The 17,452-nt window shown below is 34.2% G+C and overlaps 1 protein-coding gene across 1 annotated transcript; it reads left to right on the top strand.

Moving 5' to 3' along the window:
• Positions 1-3,675: 3,675 nt before the first annotated feature.
• Positions 3,676-9,437, top strand: pax1b (paired box 1b). Its single transcript, XM_060866273.1, has 5 exons — positions 3,676-3,815; positions 4,392-5,006; positions 6,916-7,046; positions 7,726-7,885; positions 8,159-9,437. The coding sequence occupies exons 1-5, from the start codon at positions 3,812-3,814 to the stop codon at positions 8,257-8,259; spliced, it is 1,011 nt and encodes a 336-aa protein (XP_060722256.1). The 5' UTR covers positions 3,676-3,811; the 3' UTR covers positions 8,260-9,437.
• Positions 9,438-17,452: the final 8,015 nt, after the last annotated feature.

Here is a 17,452-nt window from a genome sequence, read left to right as displayed (position 1 = left end):
AACAATACAGAATTGAATGAGGTATAAATCTTTATTGAACGGAATATTTTAAATAGAATTTTGAGTTGAATATTAGCAATTGAATTTAAATGTAATTTCTGATATCAAAAATATGGTTACTACTAGAAATCACACTCTTAATATTTACATTTTAAGTATTGAAAACTGAATTATTGATATCAAAAATCCATATCATGTGAATGTATAAAATCCAATGGTTTCCATATTGCATTAACGTTGTTGTAACCTTGATTGAGAGACTATAAACATTGTCATTTAGGAGTGATATCACGCTACTTTTTGTACTGGTACCCACACAGATGTTGCTGCTGGAAAGCGCGCGTGACATTTCGTGCACGATTGCACGCGCATATGAACGCATGTTCACGCGCGGCGCGGTTATCGAGCTGCCGTTTATAATCACCGTTGCCCTTGGGCGTTTATTCACGCGAATGTTCACGCAATAAATTGTTGTGTGACAGACAGACAGAGCAAGAGATGCACCGGCAGCACTGCACAGCTAATTTAGCTAGTCAGATAGAGACAGAATCACATCAACTTAACTTTACTGTTTTGCTCTTGCTGACATCAAACTTGAAGAGAACACAAGTTTACCTGATTGCTGTTCTCGCATTTCACTCTCATTTTGTTTCTTTTTTCTTTTCATGGCCAGATGGACAGCTCCGCTTCATGTTGTCACCTATACAGTAAAATTAACACGCGCTGTAAAATGAGGCAGGGGAGGCGGGGCCCTGCGTAATTTGCGGGGCCCTACGCAACTTGCGTAGTGAGCGTATAGGGCCGATCGGCTCTGACAGTCTAATTTACAAAGCAAACTGTCTTCAAATCTTTACAGTGATGTAGCATAATAGCTACATAATAATCAGCACTATGCCTAATTCAAACTTTTTAGGATGTAATCTAGATTAATTTTAATATGCCTATAAATAGTATAACACCTTTGGGAAATGACCAGTACCTCTCCAACAGTTTTTTGATTGATTGATTGATTGATTGATTGATTAATTGATTAATTGAATGAATCATCATTAAAGCATGTCATCAGGAAGCTCACTTTGTGTACATGGGCATTGCCATACTGGCACAAGTTTGGGCATATTAATCCAAGTGAAGGGAAACTAATGCTAAAGCATAAGAATACATTGTATACAACTGCAGACCTTAGACCACATAGACCGTATATCTCTGGAGCCGATCCTGAATGTCCAAGCCACTGATGATCAATCTTAATGGAGGAAAGACAAAAAACAGTAATTTAATAAGTAAATATTTATTAAATATTCTCTCTCTCTCTCTCTCTCTCTCTCTCTCTCTCTCTCTCTCTCTCTCTCTCTTTGTGGTGAAATGTGTTAAAGTTCAGTTTCAGAAGAATCAGACGTTTTCAGTACAAAAGCAAAAGTGACACGACATAATTCTGTCCACACGAGGGAGCATTTGGATAAGGCAAATCCTTGAAGCCTGATCAATTTAAATCCTTGAAGCATGAAGCCTGATCAATTACAACTCAGCTACACTTCAGACGCCAATATTTGCCCTAAGAAAGTATTTGTTTTCTCATTGAAGTATTTGTTTTATTGACGCTTTTGTCAAATAAACCCCTCAAAAGTAGGTCATGAATCTTGAACATACTCTTATACCTACCCACAAACATGCATATGTATGTAAATATACAACAAATGTACAGTACACAAGGTTTGTAGAGAGACAATACACAGAACAAATGAATTTCATCAGCTTTGCAAAGCAAAGTGCTTATGCACTTCACCATAAGACTTTGGTCATAGGATCCTTAACATCCTCTATTTAACATCCTTTATTTATTTATTTATTTATTTATTTATTTATTTATTTATTTATTTATTTATTTGTTTGTTTTTTTGTTTGTTTGTTTGTTTGTTTGTTTGTTTGTTTTTTATTTATTTATTTATTTATTTATTTATTTATTTATTTATTTGTTTATTTATTTATTTGTTTGTTTGTTAAATAAAATAAATTAAATTTATTAAATAAATTAAATTAAATAAAAACATGTACAGCGTAAGTGTTGCCCTAGAAAAACCTGGTAGAAAGTATTTAAATTCTGGACCGAAACAAGAAAGTGAGAAATTATGCAAAATATACACACACTACAAAGCATGCACGTTGATAAAGAGAATGTATTTACTAGTATAACGTGTGGTTTAACAATTTATCTGGTATTCTGGTATTCCTCACCTCTGAACCATGAAATATTGATTCTCATTGACCTTTCACTTAGAATGATTTTCTCTGAGAATTCTTGTCAAATTTGTCAAAAACAGTTATTCGAGTATTGTGATTGCACATCATAAATAGGAAATCACAGGAAATCACATCCCACTAGGGGAAAATACAAGGAAAAATTCCCACTATTAGGAGTCTACAGCAATTTATTGAAAATGTTATTATTGAACACATCAGTCCAGCTTCATTTCTGCATTTAAAGAGAAATAATACAACTTTACTTTCGGAATCTGCACATTTACACAGCCTAAATATATAACAATTAAGGTATTCCTTCACTTTATTGATAAGCATGTAAAAACATAGTACATCATTGGGAAAAATAAAATACTGTATATGTGTAAGCACCTGTTAGATTGGACTGCTTTTTTATTTCATATTGAAAAGTTTTGATTCCGCTTCATCAAAATGCTCAAAAACATATTTTTAAAAAAAGGAAATTAATAATTGATGTCTAACATCTGGCTAAATATGAAAAAAAAAAAATCTTTAATCTGAGGTCAGACACGCTTTATATGTTTGGTCGTCAATGCACAAAGAACTGTACAGTACATATTTTATCTTTATTGATTATTAACATTACATAGTTTAATTTAATAGAATTGTATATTAAAATGTATAATTAATAATACTAAATCTATTTAAATTTACTTGATTTAAACAAAATTAATAAAAATAAATTTATAATTTTTGTAATTTTTGTAATTTTTTTTAAATAAAAAAAATAAAAATTAATTAAACCACTTTATTTAAATAATAATAATAATAATAATAATTATTATTATTATTATTATATCCATTTTAAGCTGTTAACATTGCCCCGTGTTCCTTATTTTTAGGAGTCTGCTTTTACGTTTTCAAAATATAGCTTTCAGCGAAAGCACAACAGATCTTCAGGTTGCGCATGCGTGGTTTTTGAAAGCGTGGCCTATGCACTAACATGCTGCCCCATAGAGTTGCTGTACAGTCTGGTTAGATTTAAACAAAAACATCAACAATAAAACAAAAAGCATGACGATATGTTAGATCATACAGTTAATATTTGTACAGGAACAGAGATTTTTTTGTTACTTGGGTAAAAAGTGTTATTAATAGGAGCAGAAAGATAATAAGCAGTTTATATAGTACGATGTTTCATAAATAAGAAAAGAATGACCTATATGCCTTTTCTGAACGAATAATAAGATATCTAATAATAAGATATAAATGATGTCTAATGACCAAGGCTACTTTTGTCTGTGGGGAAAAACTGAGCTGGTTAATACCCAGTGGTTGTCCTTGTTTCTGCTGCATGAACCTATGTTTTTGGAGCAGCATGCAATAGGAAGTGTGATGAATAGCTTAAGCTAAAGGGAGGAGTTTAATCCACGCAAACACAAACCAGAAGTTGTGCAGGGAGATGTGTGCAGTTCCTCTGTACTCTCATTCAGTGGAAAGTGGAGGTCAGATGTAAACGGGAGACGAAGAAATTGCTTTTCCAATGTGGACAAGGTCAGAGTAAAGAGTGAACATCGTGAAGTCTCTGCAAATGGGTAAGTGTATTGTATATTCTGTTGAAAATATAGAGATGAAAAGGAAAATATTTTAAATAGGCAGTTTACACGTGAGAAATTGTTGGCTTTTCAAAATAATTTTATGCGTCCAATAACTACATTATTTTATTCCTAGTTTAGAGACACACTGCCTGAGCCCACAGTTTTATTTCCTTGGGCTGTAACATTTTAATATTTTTTATAATAATAACTTACTTATTTTAATAAATGCAAATAGAGATTTTTGTACTGTGTAGTCTTTAATAAAAACATATCTTGCAAATATTGTTTTATACACGTGAAGTCAATATGGAGATGAATAAACTTCTATTCGTGCATACTGATAAGATCAGTAATTTTAGTTATTCTACCAATCTGCAAATTAATGAACTTAAATTATAAAAGGCATTGAATTATTCATGCAAGACCTTTGATAATATAGTAAATTATTACTCCAGTATTTTACAAGTTGATGTCTACATTTTTATATTAAGCATATGCAGTACGTGGAGTTTCTTCTTCTTCCTATTATTATTCTTATTCTTATTCTTATTATTCTTATTATTATTATTACAGAGCAACCGTCCTACGGCGAGGTGAATCAGCTGGGCGGCGTGTTTGTGAACGGGAGGCCTCTACCGAACGCCATTCGCGTGCGCATCGTGGAGCTCGCGCAGCTCGGTATTCGACCGTGCGATATCAGCCGGCAGTTGCGGGTCTCTCACGGCTGCGTGAGCAAGATCCTGGCACGTTACCACGAGACAGGTTCGGTGCTGCCGGGTGCAATAGGCGGCAGCAAGCCGCGCGTGACCACACCCAACGTGGTGAAAAGCATACGGGAGTATAAGCGCGCGGACCCGGGTATGTTCGCCTGGGAGATTCGAGACCGGCTGCTGGCCGACGGTGTGTGCGACAAGTATAACGTGCCGTCGGTGAGCTCCATCAGTCGCATCCTGAGGAATAAGATTGGGAACCTGTCGCAGCCCGGACAGCACGAGACCGGCGTAAAACCTCACGCCCCGCCGATTCCTTACAGTCCGATGTGCGCTTATCCCTACCCCAACGCCATCTCCCCTACTGGCACAAAACTCGGCGGCCCTCCTGGTGTCGGTGTCGGTCTGTCTCGGGCCTGGCCTTCAGTGCACACCGTCAGCAATATTTTAGGGATACGAGCTTTCATGGACCCTTCAGGTAATTAACCAACTTCTTTAGTGGTTTCTTCATTTTTTAAAGCAGGAAATAAATCTGAGACCAGAGTCTTATTACTTTAAAATACACAGACGAATCCAGAATGCAGAAAATCCAAAGATAAATAAATAAATAAATAAATAAATAAATAAATAAATAAATAAATAAAAAAATAAAAAAAATAACAAGTACAAAGAAATGCAAAAAGAATGCAAAATAAACACAAAATATAAAACGAAAAATAAAACATCTACTCAATATAAATAATATAACAATATAAATAATATAAACAAAGTAATGAAACTGTGATTGTTAATAAAATGTGAAAATATTAATTTGACAGATTTTCAAACAAAATATAAATTGATTGCATTTATTATTATTATTATTATTATCATTATTATTATTATTATTATTATTATTATTATTATTATTATTATTGTATCTTAAGTAATACTGTGCGATGCTGTATATAAAAAGGAATTGGTGCCTATGGATGTAGGATGCATTCTGTGATCCTATGCAGGATCTATGTAGCGTGTTGTTAATGTAATATGGGTCAGCAAGCAAATGAATATGTCCAGGTAATATGGTATACAGTAAGAACTGATTATGTGGTTTATACCATAATGGAACTGAGAAAATGTAATTAGAGTAAATCATTTGCTACAGTGACATGGATTATTACAGGAGCACTGTGTGGCTAATATTGGAATGTGTGTTAGGTGATCATTTGCAGTTTAGTAGGTGCTAGGAAAGGCGTGTTAGTTGTAAACCATATCAACAATGTGTTAATGTGACAGGGAAGTAATAGGAAAAAGTGTGTTAAGTATATTGGGCTCTGTATTAAGGTATAAGAAACTTTAAAAAATTTTTTACATCATGGCAAAATATTAATGGTCATGTAATATTAACAACAGATAAGTAATTAATTAATTTCGAAATAAAAGGCAATATAGGCTAGCATTTAAACATAGCTAAGAAGACTTTTTGAAAAGTAAGGTAGGGCAACGAAATTCCCTGTGTGTGTGTGTGTGTGTGTGTGTGTGTGTGTGTGTGTGTGTGTGTGTGTGTGTGTGTGTGTACATTCTGCGTCTCACTGTATTGCCACCTCATACCCGCTTATTGACTTTACTTAACTTTACGCTTACTATTTTTTATCATTTTTATTTGTTTTAATCTAGGCCTGGTCTAGCATGGTTACATTTCTTTCTATGGTTAATAAAAGAAAACAAAAGAAAACAAATAAATATGTTTAGGTGACAAGGCTATGTGCCCCTTGTTTTATCTGATATTAAATAATAGCCTATATCATTTCACTTTAATATGGTTTTTGTCTATAGGCTTATCTCATCATCATAATAATCAGTAAAGGATTGAATGAATTTTTCCGTACGATAAACATCATTGATTTGGCTTTTTGTTTCATTACCAATTTTCTGCAATTTATGCAATAATCAGTTGCAATTAATGTAATAACTCTAATAAACTGTGATGCAAATAAAACAGTTATTACTAGTAACAGCTACTATAGCTACTCCAGTTGATTCTAGATGACAAAAATAAACAACAAATAATAAATATGTTACAAATGTGAAATAAATAATAGTAGCTTCAGTAACCATTAGATGAGCGATTCGAATGACCTTCATTAATTTTATGAATGATTGTATATTGTGAAAAACATCATAGCGTTTTGATTAGGTTTTAAAGTCCTATTATTTATTATTATTTACTGTTTTTTTTAGTAGTAGCTAATATGTGTATCATTATTACTGATTTATTATTGTAATTATCGTTTCAGCAGTGAGTCTGTATTTAATATGGCATAGTTCACAATAATGCATTTTAACTATGCACTTATTGGAGGCCACATATTATTGAACTTAAAGTTTCCTGATTCTCCCCGTAGCCATCGCTGGACCCGAGGGATATCAGCAGAAAATGGAGGAGTGGCCATGCGTAAACAGAACTTCATTTCCCCCGCATACAGTTAACGGCATTGACAGATCATCTATAGACACAGATATAAAATACAATCAGGTATTTAATGCATCTGAATATGTAGTATATCTATTTGCTCTGTCCTGTTAAGTGAGCCATTTCACGGCAAATTGGTGAGAATTACAAGTTATATAAGCTTAATTCTAACACCGCAGAATGAACAGTAAAATTGTCAAAAAAAAAACAAATGGTATGAATATGACGGACATAAGTAAATGCAATTATTCTGCTATGCTGCTAAAAGTATGACTTCAGTATTACCTCAACAACTCGAGATAAATTAATATGACATTCGAGGTTATAATGTGGGAATTGATTTTTATTAAGAAAACAAGTCACCTGCTGAATTTCTCTATCATTTTTCTATAATTTTCCATAATTACATGACATTACATAAGGAGTTATATCTGCTTTTTGTGGTTCCTTTGTCCTCATGACATGATATGTTATTGTTGAGGTTTTCTAGTAATAATTCATGGCTTGATTACTGGAAACCCTGCATGATTGTTAATCTAGACTTGTTTAAATGCTCTCTAGACATTCATCTTGCCCTATTTTGTTTTTCTAATCCAACTGGATACCTTACCGGTATTTTAAGATGTTAGTAGCTTATACTGCTGACCCCGTTATTAGTTTTAACTTTTCACCTATTCACGATCTCTTGACCTTATTTAAGCTTTCTAAACTCAAACTAATGCTGTATTCGTGTCTCTGACAGTCTCCGTCGAGTCTTAGCGGATATATGCCCCCCTGCCCCTATTCTTCCCCCAGTCATTACGGGGGAAACTATGGGCATCACTGGCAGCCTCAGGGAACAGGTCTGGCGCACAACGACTCACACCTTCACACTGCCATGAACTTCAAACCTACATCAAATGGTGAGTTCTAATACATAGTGGTTTGGTTGGATTATATACAGGTCTGTTCAACATTTAGTGGTAAATGTGCTTTTAATGTTGCTGGATAATGCATGTTAATTCAGCAGGAGACTCCTCTGTGTGCCTAACGCACCTAATCCATCTTGCTTTTAATGCAGCAAGCAGACAATATCGGGCTGCTGTTAGCTCAGTGTGTGGGTTTGGTTTAGACAAACACGGAAGAAATGAAAGATGTATTTATTTCTCTAAACTTCGCCAACATCTGGTTTGCAGTGGCAGACAGAAAACCCCCGAGTACTCTGATTAAGCAGCAGCAGCAGCATGAGGCACTGAGCAGCGTTCACAACCTGGTCTTACCCACTTCAGCCTCATAAACACGGACACACGCCCACACAGTTCAAATGAACGCATCTCCTGTTGTCCTATTTTAAAATAGTAAGTAAAGCTACGCCGTAAATGTTCAGTGAAATTCTAAACTGGTAAAAAGAAAAAAAAAAACACGAGCGCAGGTTGTTATATAACTTGGAAAAATATTTTAATTGTGAAGGTCAAGTGCGTGTAATGAACTTCTCCTGAAATGACATAAGTGCGTCATGAAATTGGTCACCTCACTCATTTAAATTGCTATTACAGGACAAAAAAAAGTTTTTACAATAATTAATTGATAATCTTTAAAACAATTAAAAATGTACATTTCGAATATTGAAAGCTTTGGCAAACATGACAAAATGAGTAATTTTATCTAGTTATATACTTAAGGTTATTTTAATGTTTATGATTGCATTACTTGAAAACTTGTAAAAAGCATCAAAACATTCGTTAACTAGGTATTTATAGTAATTGAGCCTGATGCTCCAACCAACTGCTATTGTTTCTAAATAAAACTCAGGAAACAAAAGTATATGTCAGCCTGCAGCTATAACGTAAAAGTAATAAAGTAATATCGAATATTCGTGATATTTTCTAAAAATTCATTTAAAAGTTACAGTCTGTTCTGGGTGGTGTTGGATTATTGAGGATTTTTAACATTTGGCTTAATTTAACATAGCATCCTTGATTCCTGTCTCTATCAGAGGGAAAGTTCAGGAAAAAGTGGGTTATTATACTAGTATAACTTTAATTGTATAGAAAGTTTGAAATGGGTTAAAATCGGTTATTAATTTAATTTTAATTGCTGGAACTGTGGACCACAGGTGATTTCTGCAATATTTGCAGTCAGTTTTGTTTCTTTGGACAGTGTAATGACATTTAATTTTATACTTTTAATTAACAATAAATGATAAACCTAAAAAATACAATGAAATTGTTGTGTTAAAAAATGGTAAATCTCTGGCAGCCTATGTCTTGTGAATATGGATTTTTTTATTTACCTAAAACTATTATTAATTATACAATTAAGCATAAATATATACCTTATATTAATAATTGTAGGCTGAATTCAAAATGCAATGACAAAGGTGAAACTTTTTTTTATTGTGATGCCCACAAATCCTAGATACATTATTTATAGTCAAAATTCATCTGTGTCTAATAAAAGCATGTTCAAAAGAAATTGACTTTTGTTTGGTTTTATTTTCTCACAAAATTATACAATGAAAAGTTAATATTTTATTTTAAGCTACAATTCTGTCGATTTTCATTTAAAGTCATTTTCTATTTCGAATAAAATTATACCAAAATCATTTATAGAAAAAAAAGATTTTATGGAGTACAAGTAGTGTAATATTTATAATATTACAGGTTATAATAAGTATAAGAATGAGACAGTGCTGTAAACCATCTAAATATACTACTACTACTACTACTACTACTACTACTACTCCTAATAATAATAATAATAATAATAATAATAATAATAATAATAATAATAAGAAGAAGAAGAAGAAGAAGAAGAAGAAGAAGATGATGATGATGATGATGATGATGATGAAGAAGAAGAAGCAAAATAATGATCAGTTCTCTATTATTTTTTATTTTATTTGTTTGTGCGCGTTTTGCAATGAAACGGAATTTATCAGAATTTTGCAATAATAATCGGTTGTTTTATTATATTTGTCTGAGTACTTTATAGAAGCAGTTAAATTAAATGTGGAAAAGGTGAAAATTTGCGCCTTGCTGAAATCAAGGAACGTTTTGCCGAATGCAGCTTTTATATCGCTTTTTGTCACACTCTTGGATCTGGCATTATGTTTAAATAAGAAAAAAACAAGTATTGTCCCACATACAGCCATGCAGGTGTTTTTTACACACAGAGTGGAATGAGGGGAGAGGAAGCTTTAATAGTGAGAACACACGCATATACGCAGGCGCGCGTTCACACGCACTCTCACATTGTGCTTTAATTCACTGCAAAAGACAAACAGAGACACAGTGTTAGTAGGCTTTATTAGGCAAGTCTGATAAGAAGTCTTTAATTAGGCTTAAACACAGACTTTACTCTTGGTATGGTCTAGGCTTTACACATAAAATGCATTTCTGAAATTGTATAGTGTTAAATTCAGAATAGTTCAACAGAATGAAGTAGAATTTAGAATTCATGTTTAGTTGATATCATTTAAAAAACAAAATAGAATTGTATATACTTGTAGAAAGTGTCAAAAACACACAACTGTAGAAAGAGAAAATGTAGGGAATCTTTCTATTTATAATATTTAACATTATAAACATTAGTCAAATTTCAACATTTTATAAATCACATACGACATCAAAAACACTTCAGACTCGTTGTGTTTGTTAACTTGAACAGGAGGAAGTAATTCCTCAAGCTCTATTCTTCAGGCTCTCAAAGGTCAACTGTGTGTTTGTTCTGACAACTCTAGCTAATGGGAGGTGTAAACTGACCCGAGTAAACAGCTCAAACTGAATGTAGACATGGCAAAGAAAGCCCAGGTAAATAATGGCTCCGAAATAGGAAACAGCACAATAAGGTTATGACTAATGCAGATTATGTTACTTTGGAATCCCAGTGTAAATAACTGCTGATCTACTAAGAATACAGAGCGTGATTTGAGAATTTGTAATATAGCAATATCAAAATTTGAGATCCTTGTTTGTCATTTAAATAACCTACACTGTGTTAAATTTTACAGTCTACAGTTATTTTACAGTTAGTTGTGAAAAATGAGAATTGCAGTGCTTTTGTGTATTCTTTGCTTAGACAAGCTTTGGAAAATTTGTGTTAAAGGTCTGATTAATAAGTGTTATTGCATAATAACGTATAAGATTTGAGGTTTGCATGAATTGCTTTTTTTCTTCTTCATTTTTTTCATGCATTTTTTATGCAGGTAACTTTATGAGTGTATGTGCAATCTTTTTATTTAATATACCATGCCATTTAAAAAAAATTTTGTATTTTTAAATCAAGATTCTGCAATGTTTATTTTGCACACCATGCTTTATTTTGAACTATGTACAAATTATTAATACATATAATTAATGCTATAAATTTAAAGATCAAATCTTTAGAAAATTAATTTAAGAACATTTAATTCTGATTTCTTGTTTGTGCTCTTATAGACTGTCAGCCATTTAAGAAATGCTAGAAAATAAAGAATCTCTTTTAACAAAACCTGATAGTCATATTTTCATGTTTTAATTTAGAGTAGATTAATTGACTAATGAATAATTAAAATGCACTGCTAGTGTGTCTGTGTGCTACATTTAATTGTACATGTACAGCATTTTGGCAGATGCCCTTATTTAGATAGACTTATATTTATTTTTTATACAGCTGAGAAGTTGAGGGTTAAGGACCCAGCAATGGCAGCATGGCATTACCGGGATTTGAAGCAGTCTAACATCTCAGCCACTGAGCTACCTCTTGTGTTTATGTTTGTGTATTATTGAGTGTTATAATACAGCAAAGTGACAAATAGAATTAATTAAATTTCCGTTATGCACTATTTGGCCAAGCATACAGAATGTGGACACATAACACCTTTATGTATATGAGGGCTGTCACAAAGATAGAAGTGCACAATTGTATACAGTAGAATGTCTTTGCTTTTGCATTAACAATTCGTTTAACTGTAACTAAGAGGCCCAAGCCTGTTCCAGCATGACAAGTCTCTGATAAAGTCATGGTTGAAAGGTTGAAGTGGAAGAACTTGAGTGTCATGCACTGAGCCGTCACCTCAACCCCACTGAAGACCTTTGGAATGAGCACCAATTTTGCACCACGATTCACACGTGGTGCCTAACGTGGCTGATTGATCAAAAGTAAACAGCAACAGCACAATCCAAAAAGCCTTTTCAGAAAGTGAAGTGTAGGAAAGGGAAATCAACTCCGTATTAATGCTTTTATAAAAATATGCTCAGTGAGCATACTTTTGGCCATACAGTGTGGCTAATATTAAGTCCCTGGTGGTCCAGTGACAGGATCTTGCTCTCAGCCCGCCAGGCAGAGAACCTGCCCAGACCCTCAAGGTTTAACTCTAGGTGTTGGTACCGAACCTAGCTAAAATGGGAAGGTTGTATCAGGAAGGTTAATGCGCATAAAGTAAAATATCTATATTGGTTGCTCTGCTGTGGTGACCCCAAACAGGGAGCAGCCAAAGAACTGCAACAACAAGTTTGTAACTAGAAACTCATATTCATTTAGCTTCCATGTGTTCTCTGTCAGACTCCAAACTCTCAACCTAATTAGCTGATTAGCAAAAATCCTATTAGCTAGATACAACCTAGACTGTTGAATTGTAGATTTATGCTAATTTCTTTTAAAGCTATTCTAGAAAAAAATAAAATATGTGGGGTGGAGCCTGTATAGTTGTGGCGGGTTTCCATAACACATTCGAAGCACTACTACATTACATAGTCCATGTCAAACAACATTTTGCATAGTATGTTTCTTATAGTGTTATAAAGACAATGAGGTGATCAGTATAATTACATTTAATTAGCTTCCAGCTGCTATTTTGAGAAACAGGATGGATAGCAAGTCACTACAAGCCAGTCATCTACACTCTGAGACCATAAAGTGCTGAAGATTTACTGAAGGAGAAAAACAAACTGAAATTGGACCTGCATTAGGGTATTTTATTTTATAAAATTAAATTGATTAGTATGGCAAGATTGGTCGATTGTGGATCATGGATTAAATAATGCAAAAAAAAAAAAAAAAAACACACCATTTGCTACTGTCTGGCATGCACTCGAAATCCATGAGCACGTGATGTTTATCATGTGGTGAAATATTTTGCCTATTTTCTCATCCAAGGCTATGCCACTGTTGGTCATACAGTGTCTGTGATGTAAACCACATTTTTATTAAAACGTTTTTATTTTCTTAAATCAAACTTTGCAACAGTAATTTTTTTGGCATTGTCTTTAATCCTTGTTTTTATTATTAACCAGTTATTATTTTCCTATAAGCTCCTATCATCCTACTCAGTTGAGTTCAGCTCTGCACAAATTCCACACCAGTTAAGATTTCATCAATGGATTTAAAGAGCAGGTTTGTACTTTTTTAAGAAGTGCAGACAGTGTGAAAGGCTTGATCTCCTTAATACCAGTTGTGTAGCAAACAGGTTTAGTGTGTGTTTGGCTGAAAGAAAGCTGTCACTCTTACACACAGTAATGATTAATTATCAGCAAAAGAACAAACTGACAGCACCTTAACAAAGAGGATGTTTCAAAGACAGACATTTTAATTGTGAGGTATTACAGCATGCATGCTGTTCATATGATTGTTCCCCACACCTTTGAGCTCACACGTGTTTAATCAGAATCAATTCATACATTATTAAATCTAACAGACAGCGTCACTCCCAGATGTGTGGACACAGTGTGTCAGACGTAGTGGTGCAGACTGCAGGCGCCGTGTGATACACAACAGACAGAGCATGAAACCACAGGGCCATTTCTCCACCCTCACCGTTCGTCCTGTGGATTCAACTATCATACACACACGTCACTTTCCCATATAAATACTCTAAATACTCCTACACCAATGAGAGTATCACACTAAACCTTTGTGTTGGGCAAAGGTTTAAAGATCAACCATAATTTCACAAATTGAAGATTACATATATATGGTGCAAAAATGTCCACAGACAGCATTATGGAAAAGAAAATATCATCTCTTACCCATTATGTTGTTGGAATTCTGACATAAACACAACGTAATGTAATTTGTTATCACTTTTCAGAATGGAATCAAACTCTTTCTTTTGCACTGAAAATCTAATAAAGCTAGCTAATGAAATTTGTTTAAAATAAACTAACTAAATAAATGCTTAAGTGTATGAACAAGCACATGTGCTGTTTTATGGTCACATAAACCGGGAAACGTAAGCAAAGCTAAACAACTAAATAAATGTTCTGTGACGTTATTGATCGATTTCTTATTCACATGTTACTAAAGCTGTGAAATAATGAGCTAGACTGGAATAAACACATTGTCAAGAAGTATGGCTAAATAATCTTTTCAATTCATGCTCTCAATTTTTCAAAAAAAAAACAAAAAAAAAAACAAACAAAAAAAGCGCAGCTGGTGTGAAAGCTTTGATCTCTGTGAATGTTTTGTTTTCAAACTTTAAAGATTTCTCCAAACTGTAGATTTCAGTTGGACGTTTCAATTGAATATTTCAGTTGTAGAAATAACTAGCTATCTCACAACACTGACAAATGCACAAATGCACGTCTTCTGTTTGTTTCCTGTATTCAGTCAAGGGCATAGCAGTTATATCAGTTAAATCTCATAGTAGGAAGTGTCAATATAATAATGTACTTCCACAAAACGAGATCAATAAATACAACAGACAAAACATACAGAGAACAAGGGCTATAAACTGTAAACTATGAAGTTTTAGATAGTGTAACAGCAATAGTTATATCTGTATATCCATAATGTTAAGTGTTATTAGCACAGTCATACTGTGATAGTTGTTGGACTAGTCCAGGTGTGCAATGAAAAGTAGCAAGCTTTTGAGTAATTGAGTATTTGTTGGTGGTGGCAGCACGGATGAAAGTCCGTGAGGAAGTCATTTTGATGTGTGAGAGGGGAGACCTGCTGGTGGATTTGTGGAGGCCTTTATAATCTGGAAATCAGATCTCACCCAAAATTAGCAAGATTTGAGCATTTGAGTGTGATGTAGATGGATTCGGCTTGATACTGTATCATTAAAATGTCTTGTTTAATAGGAATGAATGCTAATCTTGCTCATTTTCTTATGCTTTAAATTATGCGAATAGTTATGAATTTGCTCGTAGCAGACCATGCTGTTTATCATTCATGACCTCATTTGGACTTTCTTTCCCACATAAAACTCTCAAGATGTTTTTGAGAGCACCAGTCTTTTTTTCTATATGTTTTCTAAACATATAACATAACACCATATTAAACATACAGAGCACATGACACATAAAATGTACAAACAGTGTGATATTTTATGCACTAATGAAGAGATATAGAGGAAAAGCGGAGCAGTTACTTGCCTGCATGAGCCCAAGTGGCAGGTGTGTGTGTGTCTGTGTGTGTGTGTGTGTGTGTGTGTGTGTGTGAGAAGTGAAGATAGAGTTAGTTGGAAACAGTGACAGCTTTCAAACAGTGTTACTCAAATGCAAAATGCAAACATTTCTTCTGAATGAAAATAAGTTGATTTCTGTGTAAAATGAAATCAATATAAATGAACTCTTGTGTGTTTGAAGGAACTAGCAAAAGTGCATATGGGTACATCTTGGATAAACCTGGCGTGACTAAATGCAGCGTTCCAGCTTAATGCATGAGTTCCCGACAGGTTTGCAGCACACACACACACACACACACACACACACACACACACACACACACACACACACACACACACAATCAAACACGTACACATGTACACGCACAGATATATTTGCCTTAATATCCTTGTGAGGACCTTCCACTGATCATGCAGTTTATTAATGCTTTGTCTACACTCACATCTAAACTTAGTCCCCAAAATTGGTCCCTGCTAAGACACACACGAACACACACACAGCACTAATGCTGAGAAGAGCTAAATGTTGAGAAAATGACAAAGATTGACAATTACTATGACACTGGTATGTAGTTTCATTATTTGATCCATTGCATCTATGACCAGTATAAAACAGTAACTAAAGCTAAATGAATGAATGAATGAATGAATGAATGAATGAAACATAGTAACCTTGGCTCGTGGTTTGTCTCTACTGCTATTTCTGTCATTTTTTGATTATATGCATAATCAGAAAAGCTTCAGTGGTTCTTCCAAGTGTATAAGTTTCAGAAACTGTACTAATAGGATGAACATCATTCTTCCAAAAGATTGGTGTTTTGATGACAGGATAGTGAGAAGGAACTGATTTGGTAAAAATAACTTTAATCTGGTTTTATGAATGTAACTCATTTGTGGTTATTTAATGAGTGAACGTCACATGTGTACACACAGTATAGAGAATAAATTAACAATTACTAAAAACAATTGAGAATTTTGCATCAAAGTGAATTCATTTGAAAATATGTTTGCAAATATAAGATACTACTAACTAGTGACAGTAGACTGTCTGGAGATATAGACTGGAGACTAAATTTAAAAAAGTGACAAGTGAGAGTGGCTAGTAATCTATGTAGCTATGCGCAAGCCCTATGAATAACCTAAAACATATAACATGTAATTTATAACATGTAGTATATATCATAAAAAATCAACATTTTCTCTATATTAGTAATAGAGTATTTGATTTCTCATGCAGTCAGAGGTTCATGGATGAAATTACAACCCACATGGCGGTTTGGAAACGTTACACAGGCAACAAAAATTGTAGTAAAGATTATTTTATAGGCATAGGCAAAGTCAAAACAAGTTGGTGTCAGCAAACAAGTCAGCTAGAAGGAAGTTTGCTTTATTTACATACAAATACAGAAGATTTTTCCATGATATCTAACCAGTCAGTAACATGAGCTCAAATGAGCTTCCTCCTCATCCTCCGTGCTGACTTCTTATTGACCTTTGGCAAGTGTTTGACTAGCTCAGCAGCTGTTTCAGATGCTCAGCAGCTGCCATCATGACCAAGTCAGACTAGTTTTTCCTCCGCAATGACATCAGGAAGTCTCAAGTCCCTTTGTTCGCTCAGCTCTTCCCTGTCGTGTGCACAAAGAAAGAGAAGAAAAAGTGAGGAGGCTAAAAGGACTGAGACGTTCAGCTCATTGATCTCGCCGTGGTGAATGCTACTGAATGAGATGTGCGAATGCCACTGGCAGTCGATAACATCTTTATTGAATAGCTGCATTTTGCTGACTGATTGTCGTCATCCAGAGCTGCGAGAGAGTTCAAGTCCTGACGGCAATCTCAAATTCCATCTCAGGCTGCTGGTTCTCTGGCAAAATGCTTGACTCGGGTGGCCAATATAGAAGAGTTTTAGCGCACCACCCAAGTTGTCTGTGTGTGTGTGTGTGTGTGTGTGTGTGTGTGTGTGTGTGTGTGTGGAGGTGCAAACAAAAAGTTAAAATAACCCTGGTTCATTTAATTTAATAGATTAATCAAATTGATTGCAGCAAAACGGCTTCAGTACCAAGTTTACCAGTAGTCATCAAAAGTCATTAAAAGAAGTCTGCAA

Source organism: Tachysurus vachellii, chromosome 3 (assembly GCF_030014155.1).
Source record: "Tachysurus vachellii isolate PV-2020 chromosome 3, HZAU_Pvac_v1, whole genome shotgun sequence".
Classification (NCBI taxonomy): domain Eukaryota; kingdom Metazoa; phylum Chordata; class Actinopteri; order Siluriformes; family Bagridae; genus Tachysurus; species Tachysurus vachellii.
Note: the sequence above shows the minus strand (reverse complement) of the source record. Positions and strands in the feature narration are given on the sequence as shown.

Excerpts from the sequence above, each read along its gene's own strand:
- pax1b (XM_060866273.1), top strand. Across the intron at positions 5,007-6,915 it reads AGCTTTCATGGACCCTTCAG|CCATCGCTGGACCCGAGGGA; the intron begins GTAATTAACCAA and ends TTCTCCCCGTAG. Across the intron at positions 7,047-7,725 it reads CAGATATAAAATACAATCAG|TCTCCGTCGAGTCTTAGCGG; the intron begins GTATTTAATGCA and ends TGTCTCTGACAG.